Source organism: Thamnophis sirtalis, unplaced genomic scaffold (genome assembly GCF_051295495.1).
Source record: "Thamnophis sirtalis isolate CommonGarterSnake01/CBP01778 unplaced genomic scaffold, rThaSir2_p1.2 scaffold_5, whole genome shotgun sequence".
Lineage (NCBI taxonomy): Eukaryota > Metazoa > Chordata > Lepidosauria > Squamata > Natricidae > Thamnophis > Thamnophis sirtalis.
This window is the reverse complement of record NW_028261385.1, coordinates 19,126,950-19,141,229: the sequence shown is the minus strand read 5'-3', so window position 1 is coordinate 19,141,229 and position 14,280 is coordinate 19,126,950. Positions and strand designations below refer to the sequence as shown.

The window sequence follows — 14,280 nt, the reverse complement described above, 5'->3', positions numbered from 1 at the left end:
GGACAACCATTTGTCTGAAATGGTATAGGGCTTTCCGCTTGAACAGAGGGTTGGACTAGAAGACCTCCAAGGTCCCTTCCAACTCTGTTATTCTGTAAATGCAGCTCTCTTCCAATTCCTAAACTGGTGTTTCTCAATTTCAGCAATTTTAAGATGTGTGGGCTTCAACATCCAGAATTCCCCAGCCAGAATGATTGAGAAACAGTTTACTAAATCTTCCCCGACAACTGATTTGATAACATTTGCACAAGCCATCTGATAGCCCCAAGGATAGCTATTTGTGAAACTTGGCTATAGGGACCAATTGGGACTGCAGCTTTTGTAACAACCTCCCTGCTGTGCAGTCATTTTCTACTTGAGCTTCCTGACTTCCGAGCCAGATTGGGAGTGGAAATTCCTATACTTATGGTCCTGGAGAATTTCAATCTGCCTTTTAATTGGACTGGGGTAGGTTGGGAATTAACAATCATCATGCTAACCTGATTTAGGTTATTGATAGCCTAACTCATACATTGGATCTTTTTTTTAATGCTGGGCATGATCTGGAGTTGGAAGACATTGACATCTGTCCGTCGTTATAGTCCGCTAGCTTTGGAGTATTGATGATTGATGGACTGGGTATGATTCCATAGATCGCTAGACCGGAACTATTCATCTAGCATTCACCTATAAATGAACCTGGTGATGCTTTTTACTTTTTCTTCACTGTTCAAATGGGTATCTTATATTTTTGATTCATGCATTTATAAACAAACAAACAAATAAATAAGACAAGACAAGCAGACATACAATTGTTCTTTTCAGGACAATTCTATAACTCCCTTTTAAGTCATCCCAGTAGTTATTCCAATATTATTTTAGAGTAAATTCTTTGGGCTAAAATGCAGCTCTCCACTCTGAATCTCTGAACATTCTGCTTCTTTGGGTAACTTCAGAGTTTAATATCGCTGGAAGAGAATTTAAAAAAAAATCCTTATCTATGTTCTATGCATTAGATATAATATGATACATATCTATCATATTGTTCAGTAACCACACTTTCCTTTTTTGTAAAGGACAGTCCATTTCCGAAAACTGTCTTTACATTTACTTAATTTAATTACTTAAATTTTTTTTGGCTTCTCTCTTGTTCAATTTATACTCATAAACAATTATATTTTTATTCCTATGGACCTCTTTCAGATTTTCCCCCTTTTCAGATTTGTCCTTTTATTCCCCCCCCCCGAAAATATTATCACTACACGGATAGTCTTTTTGTTTTCTTTAAGCTGAGGAAGCCCAATATTTCATTTCACAAGGAAAAATAGAGAAACTCCGATTCATAGTTTTATTCCTCCCCTTACGTAACAGAAATCCTGAAGAGATGCAGAGTAGCACTCAGCTACCATAGCAAATGCCTTCTGAATCTTTCAGAGACAGTGAACTGTGTGCGTGGGGTGGGTAGGTGTCTCTTTGTGTGTTTGTGTATGTGTTTGTGTGATGAGTTGAGATCAGTGGTGGGATTCAGCCAGTTTGCACCTTTTTGGAAGAACTGATTATTAACTTTCTGAGCAGTTTGGCAAACTGGTTGTTGGAAATTCATTAGGGCAGAGAACCGGTTGTTAAATCACTTGAATCCCACCACTGGTTGAGATGTATATGAAGTTATTGTAGGTGCCAGGCTAAACCTTTTGAGCTTCTTTCTTGCTTGTTGTGAGCAAAAAATGTGCTTGAAAAAGTTGTCTCTCGAGAAAAATCAGCCAAGTTTTCTGAATTCTTTAAAATCCTGTTTTTAATTAGCAATATGCAATCAGACCTGAACAAGCATAATTTCCTGGAGAGACAATTACCTCCTATGGCACGGTTACTGTCTTGGCAGATGGGCAATTTGTGAAAAGGCTTCGGTCACTGATGGCTAGGGGAATTTTTTTTTTAAAAAACCATGCATTTTCAGTGGACTGTGGCAGCCAAAGATTACAAACTGGGGCCCATGAGAAACTCGTAGAAGCTTAATGGGTAGGATTTCTGTTTATTTTCAGAGCAGAATGATATCTGGGGTTTGGGGGAAGTAAAAAAGCTGCAGTGTATACAACACACAGTACATTTTTGGCATGAGTGGGGAAATCAAGAAAGCTTTCTTTTTGAGACTTTGTTGTTTTTCTCCTGGCAAAACTGTTTGGTTCTTTGTGTGCATTTCCCCTCCTTTATAGCACTCTGAAATGAGCAAGTAATACATAACAGTTAAAAGATAATACCGGTAATATAATCATGTGTCTTTTGTTAACACCACTATTGTTAATATGCATGTTTAAGTTACACTCCAGGCCATCCAAAATATAATTTTGTCAGCAAATCTCACCCCTACCTCTTACGATGAGTTTGCATTGTTTTCCCCTATAAGACAAGTTTCTGAATATATCTTAAGATATCTATGAGTTGATTTCCTAGGGTCTTTAAAAATAAATAAATAAATAAATAAATAAAAAATAAATAAATAAATAAATAAATAAATAGAAACAAAGAAAATTTGGTTTGTGATACAAATGCTGCATAAGGAAGCCTTTACATCCAGAGCTACTAATTGGCCGTCTTCCCACAACATACTTAACTGGGTCAGTTGAGGATTAGCGTGTCATGGGAATGCCAGAAAGGGTTAATGGTCAACTAACTCCCATATAGAAAGTTACACTTGCTCTCTCCCCATTGAATTGAATTGAATGATGGAACACTTAAACTCAACCCATTATTATTATTCGCAACAACAGAATTGTATCACAGCAGCCAGTTGTTTCGCCGGATTTGGCATTGATTACTAGTCGGGCCCCACCGTGGGGCCTAGGACATTGTAACGTATTTTTGTAATATGCGTGCAGATCCAAGCAGTGCAGCTTTTTGCATTTGACTGATGGTGATTTTGTCAATTTTTAACTGTTTTAATGTAATTCCAGTGCTTTTGGAATAGCACCTAGTATGCCAATTACCACTGGAATTACCATTGTTGAATGGTGCCATAATTGTTGAATTTTGATTTTTAAGTCCTGATATTTTGTGATTTTTTCGTGTTCCTTCTCGTCAACCCTGATATCACCTGGTATTGCGATGTCTATGATTGTACCCTTATTTTTCTCAACCAGTGTGATGTCTGGTGTATTATGCGCCAGTATTTTGTCCATTTGTATGCGAAAATCCCACAAGATCTTGACCATCTGATTTTGGGTGACTTTTTCAGGCTTATGTTCCCACCAGTTTGTTGCTGTTTTAATATTATAATTTTTACACAAATTCCAATGGATCATTTGTGCTACTGAATTGTGCCGCAATTTATAATCAGTCTGCACGATTTTTTTTACAGCAGCTGAGTATGTGATCAACAGTTTCATCAGCTTCTTTGCAAAGTCTGCATTTGGCATCATCAGAGGATTTTTCGATTTTGGCCTTAATGGCATTTGTGCGGATAGCTTGTTCTTGCGCAGCCAGGATTAGTGACTCTGTTTCTTTCTTTAATGTACCTGCTGTTGACCATAACCAAGTTTTTTCACTGTCCACTTTATCTTTTATTTTTTCCAGAAATTGGCCATGCATGCTTTGTTCTGCCAACTCTCCATTCTTGATTTTATCACATCTTTTCTGTATTCTTGTTTCGTCTGTTGGACCTTCAATAGATTTTTGTTCTTTACTTCGATTAATAGATGTTCTTGACTTTCTTTTAAATAATCAGCCAGTGCATGTTTTTCTTCTTCGACTATTTGCTTCACTTGTAATAATCCTCTGCCACCTGATTTTCGGGGCAGGTATAATCTATCAGTATCACCACGTGGATGTAAACTGTAGTGCATTCTCATTAGTTTCCTGGTTTTTCGGTCCAAAATGTCCAAATCAGCTTGCGTCCAGTTAACTATACCAGCTGTGTATCTTATAACTGGTATTGCCCAGGTATTTATGGCCTTGATTGTATTTCCATCATTCAATTTAGATTTCAAAATTTTCCTAACTCTGTTGGTGTACTCTCCCCTGACAATAGTTTTTACTTCTCCATGCTTGATGTTATCCAACTGCAGAATGCCTAAATATTTATAGGCTTCATTTTTGTTGCATTTAATTAGTTGGCCATTGGGCATTTCAATTCCCTCACATGTAGTGATTTTGCCTCTTTTTATGGATACAGTGGCGCATTTTTCCATGCCAACCTGCATTGCAATATCGGTGCTGAATACTGTTTGTCAGTGATTGGATTTCTATTTCTGACTTTCCATAGAGTTTCAAATCATCCATATATAATAAATGAGAAATTTTTTCAGCGTCTTTGGCTGTTTGGTAGCCTAATTTCATTTTTTTAAAGATTACTGATAGTGGGATCATTGCGATGATGAAGAGAAGAGGTGAAAGTGAATCACCCTGGAAAATTCCTCGCTTGATATTAACCATTCCGTAGTTCCGTTACTACTACTACTACTACTACTACTACTACTACTACTACTACTACTACTACTATTATTACATATTTAGACTTCCAAGAAAAAGAGCTGAAGAAAAAAAGTTAAAAAGTTAAATAATAATAAATAATAATAATTATTAAATAAGAAATAAGAACCTGAACATTCTGCAGGATGATTGGCTCACCTGGCTAGGCTGTTTCAACCACTGCTTACCTGGCCAATAACCCGGATGTTCCAGGTAAACAGTTAGACCCATGAGATCTTAGGCCAGTGATGGCAAACATTTAGAGCTTGGCGGGTCAAAAATTAGAAAAATGCCTAAGTTGACTCTGCTGTGTCACACACACCACTTGTCTTCAACAAAAGAGAAATACTTCTCTATCTCTCTCCCTCTGTTTTAGACCACGCTGAACAGCAGCAATCGGTGGCAATGCCAGGAGTGGGCTAGGCCTCCACCTAACAGAATAACTGTTAGAAGGGACCCTAGAATACTTCCCATTGCTCAAGCAAATGATCAGACAAATGGTTGTCTAATCCCTTCTTAAAAATATTCAGTGAAGGCAAGCTTTTCCACTGATTAATTGTCTTGTCAGGAAATTTTTCCTTAGTTTTAGGTTACTTCTCTCCTTGATTAGTTTCTGTCCATTGCTTCTTGTCCTGCCCTCAGGTGCTTTGGGGCATAGGTTGACCCCCCTCATGTTTGTTGGAGGCTTTCAAATATTGGAACACTGCTATCATATCACCCCTAGTCCTTCTTTTCATTAGACTAAAAGGTAAAGGTTCCCCTTGCAGATATGTGCTAGTCATTCCCGACTCTAGGGGGCAGTGTTTATGAAACCATCATAAATACAAATCTGTTGCCAAGCATCAAAATTTTGATCATGTGACCATGAGGATGCTGCAACGGTCGCTAAGTGTGAAAATGGTCGCTAAGTGTGAAAAATTGTTATCAGTCACTTTTTCAATGCCATTGTAACCTTGGTCACTATACCACCTTCTGGCCACAGTTCTTAAGTGAATAACTGCAGCTGATAAGTTAGTAACATAAGTGAATCTGGTTTCCCCATTTGACTTTGTCAAAAGGTGATTACATGACCCCAGGACACTGAAACCATCATAAATACGAATCTGTTGCCAAACATCAAAATTTTGATCGCATGACCATGAGGATGCCGCAACGGTCGCTAAGTGTGAAAATGGTCGCTAAGTGTGAAAAATGGTCATCAGTCACTTTTTTCAATGCCATTGTAACTTTGGTCACTAAGCCCATTATACCACCTTTCTTGCCACAGTTCTTAAGTGAATAAGTGCAGCTGGTATTTTGTATTTTGGATAGAATCTTTTTTTAAATAGCCTAAGACAATTTAAAAAAAGAATCCACACAGAATAAATTGAAGTAAAACATTTCAAACTATTCTTTCTATGCACAATATATTTCAAAGTATTGTGCATAGAATTTTTAAACATGGTTTCACTTCAATTTATTTTGGATAAAATCTTTTTTTAAATAGTCTAAGACAATTTAAAAAAAGAATCCACACAGAATTTTAAAAAAATCCTATGCACAATAAATAAAATATTATTTTAAAATACATTAAAAAAGAAAAGAAAAAAACCAGCTCACTTACCAGCAGGCTTGCACTCCAAGTAAACCCAGAATGATGTAGATGTTAATACAAAGAACTGAGCAAATTGAAATGGTGAAATTAGTCAGGGAAATATTTTTCAAAGAAACTTTGCCACCATTTTTCGCACATGAGCAGACCTCCAACCTCCGTGCCCCTCCCCTCCGGAAAATCCAGTAACACTCGCGACCTCTCTAGCCATTTCCCAGAGCTCTGTGTTACTTGGTCATTTTTCTTATAAAATGAGGTAAAAGGGGCGCGGGGGGTCCGTTTTGTTGCTTTAACGTTTTAATATCTTCAATGAAAATACTGAGACAGAGAGAGGGATTAGACAGGGTGCCTTTTGTCTTGCCCCGGTTAGGATTTCTTAAGCAAATCCACTGGGCTTTCAACATGAAGCCAGAAAATCGGGACTTTTTTAAAACGGCCCGGGACACGGGACAAATTGTTATAAAGCACGACCGTCCCGCTGAAATCGGGACGTCTGGTCACCTTACCAAAACTGGATGCAATATTCCAAGTGTGGCCTTACCAAGCCATTATAAAGTGGTATTAACACTTCAGGTGATCTTGATTCTCTGCCTCTGTTTATGCAGCCTAGAACTGTATTGGCTTTTTTGGTAGCTGCTGCACACTGCTGGATCATAGTTAAATGGTTGTCCACTAGGATTCCAAGATCCCTCTCACAGAGTGCAGTTTTAGTGCAGTTGTAAATTTGGACTGTCACTAAATGAACTGTTGCAAGTCAAGGACTACCTATATGTTCTTATCAGGCAGTGGGAAAAATGGCACTTATTTTAAATCATCCCCCCCAATATATCTAATATTATTCTGGTCCATGTAGTTCAGTTAGAGAGTAATTAATATATCAGTTATGATTTGGCCTACTTTCTTATTTCTCCAAGGCAAACCAGGGTCTACTAAATCCCTGAAAAACGTAATATGAATTTTTGTTAAATGGTACTTTATGAATGCATTCTTTCCACCAATTTTCCCTGAGATATTTGAGAAAACCTTCCCCCATTTTCCATGTGTGGTTTTTTTTAAACTGACAAATTGCATTAACAAAATCAGGAAAATATCGATTTCAAAGGGCAACTGTGTTTCAGTTCACGCATTGAATCAAGATGTATATATTAAATCAAATGGCATTTAAAGATGAGCTGAATGAGTTTTTCCACATCTGTGCTGTCCACACTGTATTGTTCTCAAAGTAGATTCTTTCAAAATTAGCTTTCTAAGCATTTCTCCATAACTGGACTGCCAACATCTGGGCAACTATTACATGGTAACAAAAATTTAACCTTTTGGCGGTTGTCTGGATTTTGCAGCCTTAAATATGGTGGTCCTATTGTTGCAGAAAGCAAGTGTTCATTGGGGGCAGTGTCCAAAATAATTGGGGCCATCCATCACCCCCACTTTTTTATTCTCTTCTCTTCCCTTCCCTTCCTTTCCCACCCCCCTCTCTTTTTTTAAGAGTCTCCTCCCCCCACAGAAATTGTTTAGGAAGTTAATCATTTGCTGAAGTATTTTGAAATTAGGAAGCTTTAGACTACTAAGCTTTAGACTATTAAGGGATGCAGTGGCTCAGTGGCTAAGACCCTGACTTTTCAATCAGAAAAGTCAGCAGTGCAGCAGTTTGAATCCCTAGTGCTGCGTAACGGAGTGAGCTCCCGTTACTTGTCCCAGCTTCTGCCAACCTAGCAGTTCGAAAACATGTAAAAAATGAAAGTAGACAAATAGGAACCACTTTTGATGCGAAGGTAACAGCGTTCCGTACGCCTTCGATGTTTAGTCATGCCGGCCACATGACCATGGAGACTTCTTCGGACAGCGCTGGCTTTTGGGCTTTGGAACAGAGATGAGCACCGCCCCCTAGAGTCGGGAACAACTAACACATATGTGCGAGGGGAACCTTTACCTTTAGACTACTAAGTTATGGTCACTATGTAGCTTCTCATCAGGTTTTCTTCCTTTGCCCCCAAATGCTAGTTTGGTGTAATAGTTAAAGCTCCAGGCTAGAAACTAGGAGACCATGAATTCTAGTGACATCTTAGGCACAAAGCCAGCTGGGTAACCTTTGGCCAGTCATTCTTTCTCAGTCCTAAGAAAGAGACAAGGACACTTCATAAAATCTTGCTAAAACATCTGCAAGTAAGTAGAAGTCAACGGTGACTCAAAGGGACGCCTGCACACACAAAAGCCAGAACTATCAGAAATGGGAAGTCTAATTGTTTGTATGTAAAGGATGTATTTTGCCACTGACCCAGGGGTGGGATTCAGCCGGTTCAGGTCAACCGGATGCTAATTTTAGATCTACCAACTACCAAACTGGTAGTTGAAAGGACTGGCTGGTCACGCCCATCCCACTCTGCCCTTCCCAGGAATCTCCACGCACCCCGTTTTGGGTGACAGGTAAGCGCAGGGTTGCATGGAGGCTCTGGGAGGGCAAAAAATGGGTCTCCCGGAAGTTCCGGAAGTCCTGAAATGGGCTCGTTTCCAGCCTCCGGAGGGCCTCTGGAGTCTTGAGGAGGCCATTTTTGCCCTTCCGGAGGCTTGAGAAAAGCCTCTGGAGCCTGGGGAGGGCGAAAACAACCCCCTCCACTCTGTAGTGCAGGAGGCTGAGTAGGCCACGCCCACCATGACCACGCCCACCCAGCAACCGGGCAGAGAATTGGTTGCTAAAATTTTTCAGTCCCACCCCTGCACTGATCCCATAACCCTTCATATCATACCTGCCTTTTTCCTGCTGGGAATAGGAGTGATCTCAATTAGAAAATTGTCATATATTTGAGAGCAGGGGAAACATTTACCTTCTCCAGTGCCCTATTCCAAGATCTGGTTCTTTATTCCGAAGAAAAAAAAGCTTCCTAATGTATAGAGTATATTTTATTTGTTGCCGTAAGCTCTCCACTGTAATCTGTCCATTATTATTTGAAGCTGCAGATCACCTTCTAATACCAGACTTGATGTTCTCTACCACGTAATTTATTCTAAAAGGAAATGCAAAATTCTTTCTTCTCTCTGAAAAACCGAAATTATACCTTTTCACCTTATATTGCGGGATCCGTTTTTCATCTCAGGATCCTTTCAGCAAATGGAATAAAAGGAACATTAAAAAAAGTATGCTTTCAGCAAGCTATTGGAACCAACAACCAGTTACCTACCCCTGGCCTCCATTTCCTAGAAGTGTCATCTAGTGTGCTGCAGAAAGAAAATTAAGTCCTTGGGGTGGGAATGAAATCAAGGTTTAGCAATGAATGGAAGTCCAGGGGTATGTTGGGGAGAGAGCCACATCCAATGCCATTTACCTTGATTTTATTCATTCAGCTTTAATCTGTGATGTTGAAAACAGCTTACAAATAAGCATGTGTTGTGGTCCGTCAGCGGCCAGCGGAGCTGGCAGCAGAGTCAGACAGTGAGGAGGTTGGGGAGGAACATGGGCCAGTCCTGGAGGCTGGGGAAGGCTCGGATGAGGGCTCTGGGTCAGAGGCAGAGATGCGGCCCAGGCTGTCTGGCAGTTGTCAACTGTCTTCGGAGCTAGACAGCAGTGAGGCAGAGGAACATCTGGAGCCTGTTCCCAGTGTGTGCATGCGCAGAGCTGCCAAAAGAAAAGAACAGCTAAGAAATAAGGGTTGACTTGGGAGTAAAGCCACAGGTGGACAGTGAATGCCCCCCCCCACATAGAAATAAAAGAGGAGCGAAAGGGGAGTGGGCTTTTGCAGGAAACAATTCGTTTACTCGTTCGCTTGCTCGTTCGTTTCAGGAGTGTGAAGATCTGTCCGTGAATCTCAAAGACTCTGTGCCAAGTCTTTCCTTGCACAGCACCTCTTTTGGAAAATATTTACATGGCAGCTTTCCAAGCTAGATAAGGCCTATGGTCATAAATTCACCTTTGAGAGATTGTTTACCAGGCCTTTGCTGAATGTGAATGAGAGGAATTCACATTTGTTTAATAAAAGGAGTTTTGTCAGGACCAGGAATCTGCTTCGTGCTTTTTGGGGAAGCCTAGGTCAGAACACTATCAATATGACTCTGTGCAGCTAAGAAATAAAAATCCTCTTCCAAACCACCTTGTTAAAACAGACAGATAGAAAACAAACAAATAGGAAAGTTATGCAGTAACATAATAATCTAAGTTTTTGGGGGAAATGGATCTTTCCTTGCATTGATGTTCTCACTATGAAGTTTTCCCATCTGAGAAAATCAGAAGCAGTTGATTTCAGTTGATTCTGGTGTCCTAAAATCTAGGACAAGGAGAAAAAAATCTGGTGCGTTTTTCCTGGTTACAAATACCAGTGCAAATAAGCTGCAAGAATTCTGCTTGAGATCCTCATTTATCGCTTCCTTGGGATAATGCATAATGGAGCTATGGCAAGGATGACACTTGAAAATGTAGCTGGGCTTTTTTAAAAATATCCCTTCTCCTCCTCCTTCAGATGACACACCTGACCGACGCGGACAGGTCCTCGGATCCTGCAGAAGAAGAGAGCTCCAAAGAGAACTGTCAGAGCCCAACTCATGGAGGTGGTATTTTGAAGTACAGGAGCCGATCTCAAGGTATAGTTACTCTTTTTTATTGGATGAAGAAGGATGGGAAGATTTAGAATTTAGGTTTGCTAGCGTACTGAGAAAAGAGCATAAGTTCAGAGGAAGAATAAAGAAAAACTATCCATGAGAAATACTTCTGCTGGAGTTCTTAAAAGTGTGTGGTACTTAGACAGAGGTGGGCTTCTAAAATGTTAGCAACGGGTTCTCTGCCCAGTTGCTGGGTGGGCGTGGCCATGGTGGTTGTGGTCTAGTCATCCTTCTGCACCACAGGGGAGGGATTTTTCACTCTCCCTGAGCCTCCGTGTGGGCCTTGCATTTACTTGGCATCCAAAATGGGCCGCGTAGAGATTCCGGAGAGGAGAGGGGTGGGCGGGGCAAGCCAGGAGTGGGATTTGGGAGGTTCGCTGAACCACGCAGAATGTTTGCTAGAGGATCGCCCAAACTTTGGCAAACCCGGAGCAGCCCACCCCTGTACTTAGAGATAAATCATACTGAGCTAGATAGGTGTTCTGACCCCCCTCCTCCGTCCAGGAATGAAAGCCAAAACAAACATAAAAGAGAATGTTTTTTAATCAGTCCAGACTCTCATTGGCTGCAAGCCCAAAACAAACAAAGAGATAAGCACTCTGGCAGCAAGTTCTACAAACCTAGGCCAATGCAAACAAGCTCTCGCAGCAAACCAATTCTCCAAGTTGTTTTCTCTTAATCATGAACGTTGTCTTCTGCAAAAGGGCGTGGCACAAGCAGTCTCTTTTATAATCAGGAGAGGATCTTAATAAGCATCAGGTGAGCATAATCATCTCGTATAATTACACAGTTGTCCTTGCCGCCGAGTAGCCCTTCGATGGCGTGCATCCCAAAACAACTCACAAGTGTTTTCCGGATCACTCCCTCTGATCCAAGGCTCCGGTGCCACCTGGTGGCCAACCAGTCTCTCCTCTCCCTGCTCGGAGTCGGCACCCTGTCCAGGGTCCTCCACCTCCTCCAGAGCTGACTCATAAGACCCCTTGCCGTTGGAGTCTGGCGGCAGCTCCAACGGCTCCTGCTGGGCCACAACAGATAGGTATATCATTTCATTTCCAATAGAAGACCAAGTTCCTCTACATCAGAGGTCCCCAACACCCAGTCTGTGGTATTTATGACAGCAGCGCGTTTGCGCACAAAACCATTCTCTTTTCATCTCCTCCACTAGTATGCCGAGCCGTAAAAGTGGGAAGACCCCTGCTCTACACTTCTCTCTGAAATTAGATTTTTAAAGTTAAAAGTAGTCCTGGATCAGAAGACTTACATTTTTCCTTGTTGCTACTATGTTCCTCACTGAGCCATATTTCCATCTCCTTTAGTTATTTGAGGTTATTTATGGTCTCTGGATTTGCGATCTTTAACCGTTAGAGGAATGTATCTCAAATAAGATTTTAATAAAATGATAATGAGAAGGATCAAAGCCTTTAAAAAGATGAAACACAAGGATAATTATGGAAGCGGTCTAAAAAGAACCATCAGGAGGGGGTGGGGTGGGGAAACCACCTTACTGGTCTTCTATGTGAGGACAGAGAAACCCATCAATGGTGGTAGCTCTCAAAGACTTACCAGGTGAACCTCTTCAAAGGAGATCCACCACAATTGTAGCACTGTGATTAAGAAAGGCTGTGAGCTTCATACTATCCTCCGGTTGGCAGCCAGATTTAGAATTGGGTAATTGGTGCTGATAGAAGGGCAATGAGGTGGCTGGATGGAGGCACTGAAACAGTCGGCGTGAATTTAAATGGGCTCCGTGGGATGGTAGAAGACAGGAAGCAGTGGTGAAAGCTAATTTTTTTTTGCCACTGGTTCTGTTGGTGTGGCTTGGTGAGGGAGGTGTCATGTGACCAGGTGGGCATGGCCAAACATTTTCCACTTTATAAAGCATTTTTTTGCTACCGGTTTGGGTGTATAGGTTGGGGGAAAATGCTTTAAAAAGTGAAATAAAGAGTGTCCGATAATCGCATGGCTCATAGCTTATCCGCACGATCGTCAGAAGCTCCCCCCCCCCGCTTTTTAAAGCATTTTTTTCTTGCCTATTTGCCCAAACCAGCTGGAAAAAAATGCTTTAAAAAGCGGGGGGAAAGCTTCCGATGATCGTGCGACGCTTGGAAGCTTTTTTTTTTTTTTTACTACCGGTTCGCAGAACCAATGACAATCGTCCCTACTGGTTCAGCCGAACCGGGAGGATTTCACTCCTGACAGGAAGGCCTGGAGGAACGTTGTCCATGGGGTCGAACACAACTAACAACAACAACAGAGGTGCACAGGATGGAAAGCATGAGGAAAAGTAATTCACAAAGTTTCTCACTGTCTATCCTTCAAGGGTTTTAAAAATATGAACCTTTCGCTTGATTTGATAGCATGCATAAACTATTTTTCTTTCCTTCTTACCTGGAACTCAGATACAAAATCTCTCTTTTTTTTAAAATCCCTGAAAAGCGCTGCTTGTTTGTGATTAAATAAGCATTTGGATTTTTAAAAAAATGTCTTCTGTCATTTCTTTAATAAATAACCTCATCCCATATATCCACATGCATGAACATGCAGACACACACAAAGATAAAATTTATTGCAGTTGTTTAGATGTTTTAAGAAATGCATCCATCCATCATTTCTCGATGGACATTCTAAATTCCATTAGAACTGACAATCTTAAAAGAGCCTTTGATGTATGTATAATAAATTGTATCTCTGGGGTTATTCTTTAGGGGCGGCAACGCGTTTAGAGTCTGTGGGAGAGGATGATGAGTTGACGGTGGAAAATGGAGACCTGAATTATGAAATACCAATGAAATATTCCCGGGGAGGCAGAAAGCATTCCTTGCCACAGCATTTGGACACAGGAAGCAGACAGGTGAGAAAGGCGGGGTGGTGGTGGTGGAAACAAATATACGGCATCATTTGAGATATTGCAGCCAAATAATTCCTCATTTTAACTATTGGTAATTGATGGAGGGACCAAAGATTAAAACAAATGTAACTCAATCATGAACCAGAATGCAAAAGCTGTACAGGTAGTCCTTGACTTAACAATCACCATTGGGAACGCAACTGTGGCTAAACAAGTATGGCTGTTAAGTAAGTCGTATCTGATTTAATAGCCATTTTTTTGCCATGTTGTTAAGCGAATCGCTGCAGTTGTTAAGTGAATCCAGCACTTATTAAGTGAATCCAGCTTTCCCCATTGATGTTGCTTGTTGGGAAAGCCTCAAATGGAAGTCATGTGATGCTGGGACATTAAAACCATTGTAAATACACATCGGTGGCGAAATCCCTGAATTTCAGTCATGTGACCATCAGGATGTTGGGACGGCTGGTCGTGTTGTTTTTCAGTGCTGCTGTTGTAACTTCGAACAGTTGCCAAATGAATGGTTCTAAGTTGAGGACTACTTGTAATTCATATGCAAGCAAAGCTTATTGTGATGCCTTAATTGTATATGGTAGAACAGTGGTTCTCAACCTTCCCAATGCCGCGACTCTTTAATACTGTTCCTCATGTTGTGGTGACCCCCAACCATGAAATTGGTGTCTCGGTTCCTAAGACCATCGAAAATATGTGTTTCCTGATGGTCTTGCCCTGTGAAAGGGTCGTTTGACCTCCAAAGGGATCCCGACCCACAGGTTGAGAACCACTGTGGTAGAATATTTATTTAATTTGAATTAAA

At 40.9% G+C, this 14,280-nt stretch overlaps 1 protein-coding gene across 4 annotated transcripts in view; it reads left to right on the top strand.

Moving 5' to 3' along the window:
- PDZD2 (PDZ domain containing 2) overlaps positions 1–14,280 on the top strand; it is a 249,938-nt gene that overhangs the window by 184,934 nt on the left and 50,724 nt on the right. For all 4 annotated transcript variants that reach the window (XM_087715376.1, XM_087715377.1, XM_087715378.1 and 1 more), the window contains exons 6-7: positions 10,480–10,600; positions 13,324–13,469. In XM_087715376.1, the coding sequence (XP_087571502.1) occupies positions 10,480–10,600; positions 13,324–13,469 (267 nt within the window). The remainder of the gene's footprint in view (positions 1–10,479; positions 10,601–13,323; positions 13,470–14,280) is intronic.